This window comes from Miniopterus natalensis, chromosome 8, assembly GCF_054644295.1.
Source record: "Miniopterus natalensis isolate mMinNat1 chromosome 8, mMinNat1.hap1, whole genome shotgun sequence".
Taxonomy (NCBI): domain Eukaryota; kingdom Metazoa; phylum Chordata; class Mammalia; order Chiroptera; family Miniopteridae; genus Miniopterus; species Miniopterus natalensis.
This window is the reverse complement of record NC_142088.1, coordinates 50,973,515-50,989,994: the sequence shown is the minus strand read 5'-3', so window position 1 is coordinate 50,989,994 and position 16,480 is coordinate 50,973,515. Positions and strand designations below refer to the sequence as shown.

Here is a 16,480-nt window from a genome sequence, read left to right as displayed (position 1 = left end):
TTTCTTCGTTCTGCTTTCCCTCTCCTTCCTGAAAAAAACCTCTGCCAACCCTGAGATGTTAAGATGGTTTTTCCGGAAAGGAGTCTGCCATCTTCTCAGGTTAACAGAACTTGAATAAACCATTTTCCTTCTCAATAGTACCTGTCAAAGGAGTATGGCTTTTGTTGAGGCAGGTAGCTAAACCTGTGTTCAGATTCATTAGTACATTAAAATTCATAAAAATCTGCATTTTACTTTTCCTATTCTTCTATAAACAAATACCCCAAACCCTAGAAATCGAAAGCATGATGATCTAATTTCCATGATGGCAAAGCATGAGACAGCACTCCATGGCCCCTGGTGATTGAGTCCCAATTCAGGAAATGTTTAGGGGGGACACTCACATATTCTGCTGTTTTGTTCTGCAGTCTGACCTTGCATAGGATTGTCCACTAAGTTCAAATTTTACTACAAATTGTGAAAAATATTTTTCCAATCAAGGAACCACATTAATAATTCTTATCTATGTTTATAATCTTCAAATACGGTAAGATAAAAAAACAACAACAAAAACAAAGCATATTATCCAACTTAAAGTTCAGGACAGTAGTTAGATATATGTAGCTTGCACACACATTAATCTGTTTTTCTTAACAAAATATTGATGATTTCCATATTTTTCTCACAATATGGTCCCTCCAATTTGAGGGGCAGTAACATAAACATAGTCTTCTTACTAAAGAGATAAGTATAAAAATGGCAAAATCGCCATAAGGAACCTAAGAATATCAGTGGCTATTCAATAGAGCGATATAATGCTTGAAGGCCTAATATATTCATGAAGTCCCACTTTAATAGCCAGTATCTAAATATCAGTTCTTTACAAAAAATAAAATAAAAATTGGTATTGACAAATGAACACAAAGTAACTTTAAATGAAAGCTTGTTATTAAAATACAAGATTTTTATGTGTACTGATTCCATGGCGCAGTGTTCCTTATCAAATTTAGGTAAACTGGAAAGTACCAAGAAAACAAACCCCATCCACTGTAATCTATTTCCTTTACTCTCTTGTGCAATCATTAGAAGCAAGGATTTACTCTGTCATCCGTGTCTTTCCCCACCCTATAACCTTTTAAGGGAAAGAGCAAACACCTGTTAAGCTCAGGATGCAGAACGCACACACAGATGGGTGTTTAATAAATATCTTTCAGCAGAGAGATTAGAGGTTTGCTTTGGGAAGCAGGGAACACATTATCTTAAGTGTTGAGCTGATGACATCCACTATATAATATCTCAGCCTGTTTCCTTACCAAAACATCACTCAGAGGAAATCCTTTCTGAGTATCCTTCAGGGCTATGAGTTTGGAGACCCCAAAATTTGAGGCAAGATCCGCCCCAGGGAAGCGGGAGTTGGGAGGAACAAGTAAAATTCAGCAGTTTCAGTGACGTCAGGAAACAGCGATTTAAGGGACCGAGCAAACTCACCTGGAGAGGCAGAGGCTGCACACATGTCAAAGGTCAAAGGGCATAGCCTCCAGGGCTCCTCAGCCGCGGGAAAAGTGAAAAAGCCCACTCCTCGGCTCTCACATTCAAGTATTTGCTTAGGGGCTCAGATGTTCCTGCCTTTGACGCCAGGGGACAAACCCTACCTTTCACAGCTGGAGCTGACCGGAAAGCAAAGCAAAAGCTGCGCCAGATTTCAGAGCCAGCTGCGGGGAACCCCCCGGCTCGTCTTTCCCCCACCGCCTCCCGCGCCCAGAGCCACGGACCCCTTCAGCCTCGCTCGCCGCCTTCCCCAGGCCCTCTCTCGCTTAACAGCATCGGTTTCTATGGCGACCTGAAACCGCAGTTCCCATTGGCCCGTTCAATATGAGGGCCGGGCCAATGGGGAGGGCCAGCCTTCTCTTTCCGACCAATGGGGTTGGCGGGGAGCAGGTCCGGAGACGGCGGCGTGCTGACGTTCCCGGGAGTCCGGGGCTGGCTGGGCAGGCGGGCTGGCGGCGGGGCGGGCGGCGGCGGCGGCCTCTGGGCAGTAGAGGGGGCTCCGGGGCTGAGTCTGTGTGGTAGCCGGCCGCGGAGGCGGCACCATGGGCACCGGATAGAAGGGCAAGTTGGCCACCGCCGCCGCCGGGGGTGGTGGGAGAGCCGCTTCGGGGGAGGGGGCGGGTGGGGGCGGGAGGGGCGGGCAGCCGCTCGGCCGCGGCACTTTTTCAATTTTTTCGGGTGCCGCAGCGGCGACCCTTCGGCGCTGATGTCCCTCATCCCTGGAGCGACGACGGCCACTGCCTAACCTAGAAAGTAAGTGTGCGGGCTCGCGGGAGGGCGCGGAGACTCCTGCCCACGAGGACCCCGGCCCTCGCGCCCCGGCCGGGACCTGCCTGCGAGGGGTGCGGGCGCCTCCCTCCCGTTACTCCGTCCCCGCCGCCTCGCGGCCGCCTCGGCTTTCCTGCCCCGCCTCGTGTTCCTGCCCGCACTCGCCTGCCTGCTCCCCTCCCCCCGGCAGGCGCACAAGTTTCACCCTCCATTTGCTTTTCCCGGTGATTACTCTCCTCCGGTCTCCCCTACTCGCCGAGCACGAGTCCTACCCATGTTGGCTTTTTCGGATCCAGAGCCCCCAGCCCCGAACTTGAGCACCACGCCGAGCCCTCCTGGATGTCTGCCCGGAGGCTTCCCCGCTCCTGCCCGCCTGGCACGCCGCCCCGCGCCCCCAACACCCCGAGGCGCCCGCCTTCCCCAGCTTTCGGGGCCGTCTGTCCGTCCCTCCCGCCCAGGTCCTGCATCCTGGCCCCCTCCCCTTCCTCCCACGTCCCTGCTGCGTGCGCTGTCTGGCGTTTGCCCCCGGAGTCGCGCGCTCCTGCCCGTCCTGCCCACCCCGCTCTGTCCAGCGTGCCCCTCTCCCCTCGCCGCGTCTGTTCACGTTCCACCCCTCCCGGTTCCCAGCCCCGAGCTTCCTCGGCTGTCCTCCCGCGTCGCCGCTTCCTGCTCTCCCAGCCAGGAGTAGAACCGGAGCTGCGGCACCCTGCTGGTGGCTCGGATGTCCCTTCCGGGCGCTGGGGCTGCCCGGCCGGCCCTAGTCCCTTTTTCCTCTAAGGGGAAGCAAAGGGGTGAGCGGCGGGGCCGGGGTTTGGCTGCGTGTTGGCTGAGTGCGACAAACTGCGTGCGCGGGCACTAGATGCGCCGCGGCAGCAGTGGCCGCTCGGGGCGCAGCAATAGGCAGGTGTCTGTGTCCGGGTGGGGGTGGGGGGAGACGCGAGCCACGGGCTCGTCGGCCGGCGACGGGTAGTGCAGGAATGCGAGGAATGCACCAGGGGCATAGTCCACAGGGCCCGCCGCGGCTGCGCTAGCGCCTTCCTGGCCCAGGACCCGCCGCGCAGCCAGAGGTCACCGGAGCATCTTCGGAGCTGGTGAGGCTCGCTAGACTTCTCTCCTCGCCTGCCTCTCTCCATGCGGCATAGAGGGCGGCAGAGGGGAAGCGCAGCAGTTCTGTTGGGCTTCAGCTAGCCTTTCGTCTGGGTTTTTGCTGCATTGGTCTCCGGGACCGTGAATTTGGGGATGATGACAGCGTAGCCAAGGTTATTGATCATTGCACAAGGTTCTTGGCAAGTTTGGTTTGCAAGGTTTGAATTGTGCCTGTTCTCCTCACCCCCCCCCCCTCCCGGGTTTTCTGAAAACCTGCAGGAAAGGGTTCCGAAGGTTCTTAGAGTAATGAGGTTGCAGCTCTGTGAAAAAATGTCTGTTAATGCTCATGGATGGGGATGTATTGCGAAAGAGACCTTGAATGCATCACTTTGCTGTCATAAGAATTGTAATTTTTTCCTCGTCATCCTGGACTGTGTTTAGACCTCTTATAATACATACTGAATAGAAACAGAGAAGCAGTGTTTGGCCAGCGATGGGACAGATAGAACTGTCTGGTACAGTTAAATTCGGGGCGTGTCAGTTACCATTGAAAGTAACGGGGACAACACAATCATGTATATTTAAAGATGTAATTTATTAGTTGAAGTCGCAGTTCTTTTTGTTACTGAGTTTGAAAAATAATAAATACATCCCTACAACTTTTAAAGAATGGTAATTATGTGTAAAATCAGTAATGATTGGTAAACATTTTTTGTCAAATTTTATTTTTAAAGCAGAAAAAAGCAAATGTATAACAGAAGATGCTTTTTTAGAATTGGGCTTAGATTCTTTTAAAAGGGAAAGTAGAGGACTGTTTCTCTTTCTGAATGCAGTATATTGCTATAGAAGTATCTTCATTTCTGGTTCTTGTGAAACAATTATGGAAAATGGCAACATGAAAATGGGAACAACTGGTGTTCAAAATAAGTATTTCTTGGATGCCGAAAAGCATACTATATGTGTGACACAGTTTGCTTTGGAGGTTGAGTTTACTATAAGCCTCTCCACACTTGGTTATTTTGTATCAGATTCAGGAATATAAGTTGATTGCTCAGCTGCCTTTCAACACCTACTTTGCTTAGATCAAGGGCATTGAGAAGTATAAGAAGAGCACCTTTTTAGTTAAGGACCCAATGGAAAGGAGAAATAGAAAAAAAAACAAAAACCTTTGCACTGGTTGTTTCTTTTGGCTGCTACATTGTTTTCAGGTACGTCCATAATAAGTGGACCTGTGGACCATCTAATTTAGAGGTTTAACTCTAAATCAGTGATTTTTTTTCGACCTGTGTGCTGCAAGAATCTTTAAAACATGCAATACCTGACTGTTTAGTCAGGGGCACTGAACTCTTTTCCCTTAGATTGTCAAATAAGAAAATGACAACGGCCAACACACATAGCCTTCCGACGTGAATGAATCAAAATTGTACCTATTTTTTTGTGTGTCAGATCTGAAAAAATACATATATTTTTTGGTGTGCTGCAGAATTTTAGTAATTAGTTTATGTGTGCCATGAGATGAAAAAGGTTGAAAATCGCTGCTCTGAATTATGGTTAGCAACACTGCGCAGGATATTGGGAGGTGTTTGTAGATGTCAACAGGAACCTTATTGTGTAAGCAGAGTTTAACACATGCTTATTTGATGTGGTGTGAAGATTAGAAAATAAAAGCATATTTAGTTTCTCTGCTACAATGGAAATTGAAATAATCCCTTTGAGTATATAGTTAATGTATATACACGATTAGCTGTGCAAGTAGTTTTACCCATTCAAGTAAAGGTAGACTTTCAGTTACACATATATTCTATTTGTTATAGATATTTGAAGAGAGGAAGTTTTAAAACAGGTGATTGTTCACAGTCATAAACAACATAAATTATGTTTGAGCAAGTGCATTACTTCCCCATCCCCCACTATTATGTAAGGAAAAGGTGTGGCATTTCATGTTTTATGTGTTATACTGAAGATTGTAAATGGGGGAACTAAGTGCCCAGTTGTCTTAATTCTTATCTATACTGTTTCTGGAGGGAGATAGGGGAGCAGGGCTGTGATGAAAAGCATGAGAGAAGGTCAGTAGAAAGTGGGAGCAGCTAGCATTCATCCAGAAAAAAATATGTTATTGCTGCATTTACAAGCTGAATAAACCAAACTTAATTCTGTGACTTGTTCTAACATCATAATTTGAATTTAAAGAATCTACTACCAAACTCAGTTTAATAAAAACTTGAGCATTATAAGATCTGAATATTTGAATGAAGTCTATATTAAGTCAGAAATGCATTTTTCCCTTTTCTGAGCTATATAAATAGGAAAAGTAAATTTAATTAAAAACTTTAAATCCACATAATTTTTAAAAATCCAGTTATTGCCAATTTTAAAACTGAATGATTTCCTTGCTGTTGACCAGGGATTGATTTAAATAGAGAATTTTCATACCCTGGATGGTGCCAATTATTTGGTAAGTCCAGCCCTTCACTTTATTACTTTGAAATACTAAGATATTTTGAGGGTGCTCTGGAATTTAATGTTTTATTTAAGTCAAGAGGTAAATCCCTAAATTGCTTCATTCTAAACTGGACATCATACCTTCATACTTACTTAACTGGAAGATAAAGTGGAGGTTATTCTGGGGCATAGACATTCACGGAATTGTATGGCACTTTGGGAGTTGCCTTCACACCTTCAGTGCCCTGGGAGATAATTACTTCTTCAGTGTTAAGTGGGTTTGTTGTGCTTTTTCTGCGCTGAAGGGGGAAGAAGAATCTGAGACATAACACCAGTGCACTGGATATGCTTGGAAAATTAAGTAACCATTTTATCATCTAAACTGTCACTACAGATAGCTAAAGAGACAGGGAGGTAAACCTGAAGCATACTCAAATGTAAGGCTAAGCTTCATATACTGCTCGTAAGTGATGATAGCAGTCAGCAGGTCAGCTTCATGCCCAGCAGTAAGAAACAACAGACTTCTTTTAGGGTAAGGATATCGATAACACCCTAAGTCACAAAGGGCCGTCATTCATGTGCTTGCTAGTTTTGGTTGAGATGTAGGGCATTCAAATGTTATTCACTCTGCTACTTTAATGATTCAGTGGAATTATGTTTATCTTTTGGATGCTATGTTGCCGTAACTAAATCGGGGATATTACATGATGGTACACTTCAGTTAAGCTCAGGATGCTGCAGACATTTCACTTATCATTGGTCTAAGTTGTGTGTTATTTTTTCTTTTTATAATTTGGATTTATTTGATAAAGCAATGAATGTTGGCTACATTGCTCATCATTTTATTGTTCATAGTCTTGGTAACATTATAGTTTATTATGGCTTATATAATGATTCATAGCAGATGATAAAATGTCATTAGAGTTTGGATTGTAAATTTTTAATGCTATAAAATATATAAATTAAAATATGGAAGTGTCTGGATTATTTTAAATCATGTGATTGTGAGGCATTTTCCTGACCTGAATAATATCTGTTGATTGGGTAGATGCCTATCCCTGTAGCGAGATATTATATAGACCTCACAAAGTCCAGGACTCACAAATAAAGGGTGGGGAGAGAGGAAGGCCAGGGGAACCAGCAACCCTCTTTTTCCAATAGCCAGGGCACTTTTGACTTCTGTAGTTATCATTTGTATTAAATAGAAATTTATGATTTGTAAATTCATAAGGGTGTTTATCCTGATCTTCACTAATTTGGATTCCCTCCCTGTCTGGCCCTCCGCCCCCCATACACACCCACCACCACCACCACCACCACTACCACTGTATCTGTCTGCTTGGAGAGGCAGAGAAAGCCCCTTTTCAAGAACCATTTACATAGAATATAGAATTCAGTGCCTAATGTTCCAGGTTGCATTTAGAGTGGATGTGGATTTTTGTCATAAAATCATATTATATATGAAAGGTAAAATGTGTAGTTGAAATGGGACTATCAGGGTACTATGCAGGCTTTGGGGGCCTGACCTGGAACTTGGAGTACAGTTTTTCATAGACATCCACAACCTATTTACAAATAGACTTTTAAGACACTGGGAAGGTGGTATCTGAAATTCTGGCCCACTATAAGTTCTCTCTTAAATTGCAGGCTTGAGAGGGAGATGAAAAGCACACTAAGCCAGAAATTGAGAGACCTGCCACTGAACCTTATGACCCTAGCAGACCATTTAGCATTGGGTTATAGTTTCTTCCCTTTAAAAATGCAGGGTTTAGATTGCATTGATCTAAGGTACATTTCAGCTCAAGGTTCCCAAAGTCCTCAGTGTCTTTTTTAGTTTTTAAGAAAAAAGGTTTCCTAAGCATTCATGTTTATAATCAGTCATTTCCCCTCCTAATCCAAATCATAGCAAAAAAGAAGTTGGGGTTCTCTTTTGAAACTTTTGAATCTCTTTTATGTTCATCTTAAACAGATTTTAAAAATGTCATTTTAGGAAGTGAGGGAGAGGGATTAAAGCACACAGTGTTTTCAAGGTCTTGCTGTCTACTCCATCCCAGTCCAAGATTAACTGTGATAGTTTAGGCCAGGGACAGTTTTGGGGGGTTAACTTCACACTGAGTGAAACCCATGAGTGTCATTAAGACAGTGAGGTGTCATGGTTAGCAGCCAACTGTCATAGTTCAGTTCTGGTACTTCTGTTTGCTAGGTGTGTAACTTGGCAAGAGATATAATCTCTCTAGATCATATTTTGCTTATCTGTAAAACAGAATGATAAAAGTATCCACCTCACATGGTGGTTGTAAAGAATAAATGAGTTAATGCATATAAGACACTATTTTTATTCTTATATTGTGGTACTTAATTATGCTTTCTTTAGCATCTACTAAATGCCAGGCAAATTATTTGCTTTCTGTGATCTTAGTCAGTATGATTATGAATCTAAGCAGGATGTTTCAGGGAAGAAATAAACAAAGAAAAATTATTATGAACTTGATAGTTTGAAAGAGATTGCCTGTAAGGAAGAGAATCCAGCAAAAGAAATCAAATAAGTTCCTTTTTTTTCTTTATTGAATTTATTGGGGTAACATTGGTTAATAAAATTATATTGTATATAATAAAATTATATACAGTTCTATAATATATCATCTGTGTATTGTATGGTGTGCTCACCACCACAAGTAATAAGGACCTTTTTAAAATAGGAAAGTTATAGCTTCTTTGTGTAGGCTGTACTTAGAGGCATGTAAACACAACTAACCATCACGTTGTAGGAGGTTTGGGTAAACACACCTTAATAAACTGCTAGGTTTAAAAGGTGCCCGGCCAGCATGGCTCAGCGGTTGAGCATCGACCTGTGATGCAGGAGATTGCGGTTCGATTCCTGGTCAGGGCACGTGTCCAGGTTGCCGTCTCCATCCCCAGTGGGGGGCGTGCAGGAGGCAGCCTATCAATGACTCATCATTGAGGTTTCTCTCTCTGTCTCCCTTTCCCTTCCTCTCTCTGAAATCAATAAAGACATTTAAAACAAACAAAACCTAAAACATCTTAAAGGAGCTGGGTGACCTCTTTAAAAAAATAAAAATAAAATAAAATAAAAGGTGAAGGCTAGTAGAATTATGTTACAGGAGCTCTAGAGGTGGAAACACTTGCAAAATGTAAAACATATGGATTAAATATGTGTACACCTGTTGTATTTGTAATTCTAAGTAGCAGTCATTTTATACAATATCTTTGCAAGTCAATTCAGGAAGAAAGTGTTAGAAAGGGTTAATCATTTATGGACTAAAATGCAGCTTATAAATTCACTCTTTCAGCTGCCTTTTCTGTCCACAAGTAATCACACCTGAAATTGGCAGGAAACTACCAAAGCAAGAAAAACTAGAAGAGAAATTTGGAAGATACTTGATGTAAACCAATAGACAGTGGTTTAATAGATATCAAGAGTCTAGTTCTCGTTCTGGCTGTGCATTCTTGAGCAAGTCATTTAACTCTTGAGCTCTAGTTTTCTCATCTATAAAATGGAGTTAGACTAGATGCTCTCTAGAGTTCTTCGGATACTTGTATTTCACTACTCTTAAAACATAAAGCATTCTCATTTGGTCCCCACCCCCACCCTGAGCAAGAATATACTGTCTTCTCCTCAAGAATTGATTACAATGTACCCTCCAGGATAAGGGGGAAAATTGAAGTTGTATACCTGAAATGCTCAGCTCCTAAAGTGTGTTGCAGCCAGACAAACTGACTCCATACTGGCTGAGTCAGTGGCTACCCTCATAGATTCATTTGTTAACAGCCAGTCTTGCTTTGCACATTTTAGGCTTAGCCCCTGATTGAGGCTAAATTTTCCAAAAGTTGGGATAGAAATAGAATGGGAATTTAGGAGGTGGTTAGAGGGGACTAGACCTGTTAAAGTGAGGAAGACCCACTTACCATTTGATTTGGTTTGATTTGTCCTCAAAGAAATGAAATAACTGAGGCAGTTATTCACATGTTCCTCTGAAAACATGTTACTTTTCCATGAACACTTTATATTCATAGAAACTCACTGATTCATATCTCATTATAGAATATAGGTAGTTTGCATTTAACTCTACGTTTTTGTGTATAGACAACCTACCGATGTTTAGAAATTGTGGATGTCCACAGGATGATATTTTATTTGTATTAGTGCTCGTGGATTTGTGTGGGTTTGTGTGTGTGTGTGTGTGTGTGTGTGTGTGTGTGTGTTTTAAAGCAATTTAAAAATCCCATGAAGAGTTTCTTCTAGATTCTGCTTTCCCCTACAAAAGGGGGTGGGGAATAATCCCTGTAGAATTTGCATATGTGTACATTCATAAAGAGTAGTTTAAAATATTAAGATAGGCTATTTTCCTTTGCTCATGGAATAAATACATTATTTTTAAAAAGGTGAATCAATTAAACTACTAATGTATGCAGTAGTAAGTGAGTTCTCAGTGTCATGATCAAAGTAAACACTTGTACAGGCTCTTCAGTTTCCATACCTTCATGAGAATTGTAAACAGGCCTGTAAAATGAAAACCCGTAATAACCACTTTGCAGTGAAGTGCATCATGTTTTCTGATACCTGTACCCTGGATTGAATTGGAAACAAAGACGATCTAGTTAGAAATAGTCTTCTTCCTGAGTACCACCAGGGGTCCAAGCTAGGAGACTGAATACAATTAATGCTTCACGTATTTACTGGAGTCCTACTTTGTGTGAAGTATTGTATTCTGTTTTAGATACCCTCTTATTTTGAAAGCTGTGTCATTCATTAGAATTCAGCCAGCATTCATTAGACCCTCACTCTGTATCAGATTGTTCTAGACCTTATGGACAAAAAATTATTTTCCCCAGGGAGTTTTACATTCTTTTGAATTCAGTATTAAGAGTGTTCACCTTTGAGGAACCTGATTAATTTTTCAATCTAATTGGGAAAGGTAGGACACATGCACTGGAGAAAAACTGTCCTAGAAAACTTTGGTATATAAATAAATATGTAAAACTGTTCTGTAAGTGTTAAGAATGAGATGTAGAATGATCTTGTATTAACTAGGTTTTAGCTAAACCTACTTTTTAGCTGTATGTTACTTGGTACATTACCAGAATCTAGATAGACACGTGCCTTAACTGTCAGGGGCTTTTTTGGGAAAAGCCTGCATTTGAAAAAGTATTCCTTACCAATGAAAAGATAGTGATTTCAGAAAAGGTTTTAATCATGAACTTGATTATTTTGGTTGTTTTTCTTGGAATACTTTACCACATAGCTTATGTAAAATAATTGATCACAATGAAGATGCATTACTTATGAAGAACCTTAATTTATGCCTTAAGACTTGCCATTAAGTAAGTTCCTATTTTCGTTTTCATGCAGCAGTACTTTGGTTTGTGTTTTGTGCCTTTCCTTATTCTTTATACAATTGATATGTCTGTGTAAGTCCAAACTCGTTATCTATTATTGCAAATATTCCCTTCCATTGTTATGAACAAACAGAAGAATGTTTTGAAAATCTCTTGTGACATCTGCTAGAATAAATGATCTTGTTGAATCATACCTTGAATCTCAGACGGATGCACTGATGGGAATTTTCCACTTATTGTCAATTTGTCAATGACTAGGTAAGCAACAAAGTCAGTTTTTAAAAAGCACTGAAAAAGGAATCAGAAAACCCAGTTGGGCCTTCTCAACAACTGCTGTTACTTTGAGACCTGTGATAAACAACTTGGCTGTTAAAAGTGTCAGCAGATGAAAAATATGTCAGTCTGAAATTTTTGGACATTATATTGGCAGGTGTCAATCTTCCAAATATTTTTTGTGGGTCACTTGTTTGGAACTCTGAATATAGTTTCCGTAGAAGGAACATTATCTATAAATCCACCACCCTAAGATATAACTAGAGTGTATTGGTTCCATGTTCCCATGGCCTGCTTCCCTGAGCTAACTTTGAGAGCAGGAACTTTGTCTTTTAACACGAGTTATCTTGACCTCTAGTCTTTCTAGAAACCTTAAATGAATGAATGAGTTTTGAATTTTAATCTTGGCATACCTGTACCTACTACTCTTGGATAAATTTCTCTCTGCCTAGTATGGGCCCTCTTTCCCTTTGTAAACTGCTTTTGTAAACTGGCCTTAGATTCTCAAAACTACTTATTATGCAAGTTTCAGTGGAAAAACTGCATTGTCAAAAAAATTACCTTTGTAATCCAACTTACTAGATAAATTATTATATCAGATTCCATGCTAAAACATTAATTATCAGATTTTAAACAGATTGATTCACATACATTCTAACCACAATTGCTTGGATTATAACTCTAGTGAAATATACTTACATAGTGCTCTTTCTCAGACTATTCATGCGCAGCCATTGAGCACCAAGACTAACTTGCTTGGCCAGGCGTTGGCAGTGGGACATTGAACAAACTTTCTGTGTCCTTGCCTTTTGTGAACTAGTAATACCTTTTGTACATACACTTAGCTGATGAATTGAGGATGAAAGCAGATGTAATTTTAAGTTTTAAAACATGAAGTTTTTCAAAGGAAAAATATTACTAAAATTACTTGAATACAGTTAGTACTATAAAATTACATAAACATTAAAAGTAATAAAATAGGAAATTTCATAGTTTGTTTTGACCTAATGGGTGTAGTAAATCTTTCTTTGATTTTAACATTGTAGTTAGAAAGACTCTTAAATATTTTGATAGTCCTTACCTCAAGTAATCACTGTGATAAAATTTGAATAAATCATAATTTTTAAAAACTAAAATTTTAATTGTTAGATAATTATGAGTTCACATGCAGTTATAAGACATAATACAGAGATCCTGTGTACCCCTTACCCAGTTTCCCTCAGTGGTAATATCTTGCAGAACTGTAGTACAGTATTACAACCAAGGTATTGACGTTGATACTGTCAAGATACAAAACATTTATATCACTACAGGGGTACAGGGGTCATGTTCCCCTTTTATAGCTATACCCCCGCTTTTCTTCCATCTTTTCCTCCTTAATCCCTAGCAACCATGAGTTGTCCTTATTTCTATACTAGTGTTATTGTTAATTCTCACCCCAGGACATTTTTTCCATTGATTTTAGGGAGTAGAGGGGAGGGGGGTGGAGAGAGAAACAGCGATGTGGGAGAGCCACATCAACTGTTTGCCTCCCACATGCACCCCCACTGGGGCAGGGGAACCTGCAACGCAAGTACATGCCCTTAACCAGGAATTCAACCTGGTTGAATGACTCAAACCACTGAACCATGCAGGCTAGGGTTATACTTTTGTTATTTTAAGATTGTTATATAAATGTAATCATACAGAATGTAACTTGGGAGGATTTTCTTTTTCACTCAACATAATTGTTACAGATTCATCTAGGTTACATGTACCCAATATTCTCTAATGATTTATTGCTGAGTTGTATTCCATAATATGGATGTACCACAGTTTGCTTAACTAGTCACCCATTGAAGGACATCTGCCTGGTTTATGTTCAGCTTACAAATAGAGCTGCTATAAATATCAGTGTACAGGTTTTGAGTTCTCGTAAGTTCTCATAAGTCACCCTTCAGTGAGTGACTAGTTTCTCTGGGAGAAATGTCCTGGAATGCGATTGCTGGCTTTTTTTTTTTTAAGTTTTCTTTCTATATTATACACTGACTTACATGAGACCTTGGTAATTTAAAAGTTAGATTTAAAGTTTCAGTAAATTACAAAAATTTGTTTATAAAATCAAGTCTTTCATCTTTTGTTACCGAGTGTTTTACAAATACTACCTCCCGAGTTTACCTTATTTTTAGCAAAACTCTATCATTGATTTTAAGTGAAATTCATGAAGTTTCTTTGTAGCTTGACTTCAGGATTTGTTTTGTTTTAGACATCAGGTGTATTTAATTTCCATTAACAATACTGCATTTTAGCCCTGCCAGGCGTGGCTCAGCGGTTGAGCGTTGATCTGGGATCCAGGCAACTGGGGTTCGATTCCCTGTCAGGGCACATGCCCGGGTTGTGGGCTGGCTTGATCAATGACTCTTTCATCATTGATGTTTCTATCTCTCTCTCTCTCTCTCTCCCTCTCCTTTCCTTTCTCTGAAATCAATAAAGATATATTAAAAAAAAAAATACTGTATTTTAAAACGTAATTGTTTATGTTGGCTATTTCAGAATTAATTGTAGGTAATATTTTTGCAAAAGAAAGTTTATTATGTACCATGCTAACAGGCAAAGTGGGGTTTATAACATGTAGACAGTAGTATCCCTTGTATGTAATTGGAATCGATCAGGTTGTCAGGTGGAAGCCTCCAAGCTCATCCGATACTTTTAAAGGCAAGGGCTCTTCTTTCTTTCCTAGAATAGAAGGCACTTTCAATAAAGCACAGTTCTCTCATTCCCCTCCAGTTTTCTTCCTGCTTTTTGCGTGAGTATTGTATACAATTTCTGTCAGAGAACGATGTTTAAATGATGTCTGGCGTAAATGAAGTGTGTTCACAGTTGATAATTGGATTTTTTTTTTTCTACCTTGAATGTCAAATATGTTGCTTTTTATAGTTTAAAATACCACTACATCATTTAATTAGTTTTATTTTATAACTTGTTCTGTATTGCTTATGTTTATTTTTATATTCTTGTCAATGCTTCTAGCATTCATAGAATTCTGAAATCATAGCTGAGGACAATTGATGGCTACGATCAATACTAAAATAGAGCTATACAATAGCATTCTTCTTTAATACTGCTTTTAAGGATTTGGCTCTTTATATTTGAGTGATGTAACCTTGGATCCCTTTAATTTTGCAGAAATGTGATCTTCCCAACAAGTTGTATATTTCTCGAAGGCTTTTTCTGTTAGGTAACTAGTATGGCCTTCCCTGCCTGGTGAGCTCAGGGTTTTTCTTCAAGGTCTAACTCAATTACCCTTCTTAGTGAAGCCTTCCTTGACCCTTCTCTCCAGATTTGAATCTTCCCATTTGTGCTTCTTAGCACTTTGCACATAACTCAGCTATGAACATGTGTCATGTTGTGCTGTGGTTGTTTCTATGCCTGTTTCCTGACTATGTTGTGAGCCCTGCCCAAATTAGAACTGTGTCACACCCATCATTGTAATTCTCTCACCTAGCAATGTGTCTGACATACACTAAGCACCAGATGCCTGCTTTTGGTAAATGAATAATTAAATACTTTGTTTATAGCCTTAGTTTGCTCCTCTCTCCTCTAACTTTCAGTGACTCCCCGTTGTTTACCCCGCAGGATCACCTCCAACTCCTTGGCCTGTCTACCGTTTCAGGCCCTTCACAATCAAACCCTAATTATTCCCCTTCTTGAACATTGCACATTAGCAACAGTAGTTTTTACTCACTGTTCCCTGCCTCCCTGCCCTCTATGTTAAATCTTCTCAGTCCTGCTAGACCTCGTTAAGATCCTTCCTAGTATATGTGACTTTCTCAGACCACTCTGGCTGACTGATGGTCGTCTCTCCTCCAAATGTCTTTACTTGTTCTCTGGCTTTTAATGATAAACTCTCCATGGTGGTTGGTTTTTCTGTTATTGTACTGGACTGTTAATTTCTACTGGTTAACTTTTGTCTTTCCTCCAACTAGATTTTAGTTTTTTAAGGGAAGGGGTATTGTCTTGTACATTTGCTATGTAAAATAATTGATCACATCGAACTATTTCAAGTAGAACTCACTCAGGAAGTAGAGGCTTTGTCTGTTGGCGATGTTGGAGGGCAAGGTTAGCATCTGATACAGACATACTGAGATGTACATGAAAAGCAGTCTCTCATTTGTCCTTCTTTCATTAATGGTTGCCTTGTTTATCCTCACCCCAGGGTATGTGTATTAACTTTTAGAGAGAGAGGAAGGGGGAGAGGGAGAAACAGTGATGTGAGAGTGAAACATGGGTCAGTGGCTTCCTGCACGCCCCCCACTGGGAATCAAACCTGCATGTGCCTTGACTAGGAATTGAATCTGCAAACTTCAGGTGTGCAGAACGCTCCAGCCACCTGTGCCACTCGACCAGGGCAGTAGTTATTTTCTAAGCACCTAGAATGTGCCTGCCTTTGGTATTGGAGGCTTCATTTGTCAAATAAGCTACATTGAAATGGAATTTTGATGGTTTGTTTTTAAAGATCCCATTTGCCAAACAGGCTGTATTAAGTGGGATTTTGCTTCTTTAAGTTGTTGTCTTTTATTTTTATATAGTACTGTCCCACATTGAAAAAGTGGAAACCGGTTGAGAAAATAAAATTTTATTTCTTGAAATTGTTAACAATGGAAAGATTATGTTTCTGCACATACAGAGTTGTGGTGACCATATGGTAGCCACTGACCAAATAAGCTATTTAAAGTTTTAAATTAAGAATTCAGTTTTTTATCCACACTAGCCACATATTAAGTGCTCAATAACAACATATGTATGGCAAGTAGGCTCTAGGAATAGGCAGATATAGAACATTTATTTCTGTTGCAGAAAATCTTATTGGTACTGGCACAGAGAATAGCTGGGACCATAATAAAATGGGAGATGCTTTTGGAGTAACAATGCAAAATAACATAGGTTTCCAGTTTCCAAAGCATTATATTAATAATCTCTTAGTCATTCCAATAACTCTATAAAATAGGTGATATATTACCTTCATTTCACAAACAAGGAAATTATA

General features: G+C 40.5%; 2 protein-coding genes across 7 annotated transcripts in view; one reads left to right on the top strand and one right to left on the bottom strand.

The window, feature by feature from the left end:
* CCDC148 (coiled-coil domain containing 148) overlaps positions 1-1,718 on the bottom strand; it is a 70,706-nt gene extending 68,988 nt beyond the window's left edge. Inside the window, exon 1 of the mRNA XM_087819840.1 lies at positions 1,468-1,718. Coding sequence (XP_087675966.1) covers positions 1,468-1,492 — 25 coding nt within the window. The 5' untranslated portion in view covers positions 1,493-1,718. The remainder of the gene's footprint in view (positions 1-1,467) is intronic.
* A 461-nt stretch (positions 1,719-2,179) lies between these two features.
* The window catches only part of PKP4 (plakophilin 4), a 213,582-nt gene continuing 199,281 nt past the window's right edge, over positions 2,180-16,480 (top strand). For 5 of the 6 annotated variants that reach the window (XM_087819836.1, XM_016209836.2, XM_016209098.2 and 2 more), the window contains exon 1: positions 2,182-2,280. The gene's annotated coding sequence lies outside the window, so the exon portion shown is untranslated. Of the gene's footprint in view, positions 2,281-16,480 lie in introns of all 6 variants that reach the window. The other variant, XM_016212748.2, reaches the window with a different exon arrangement.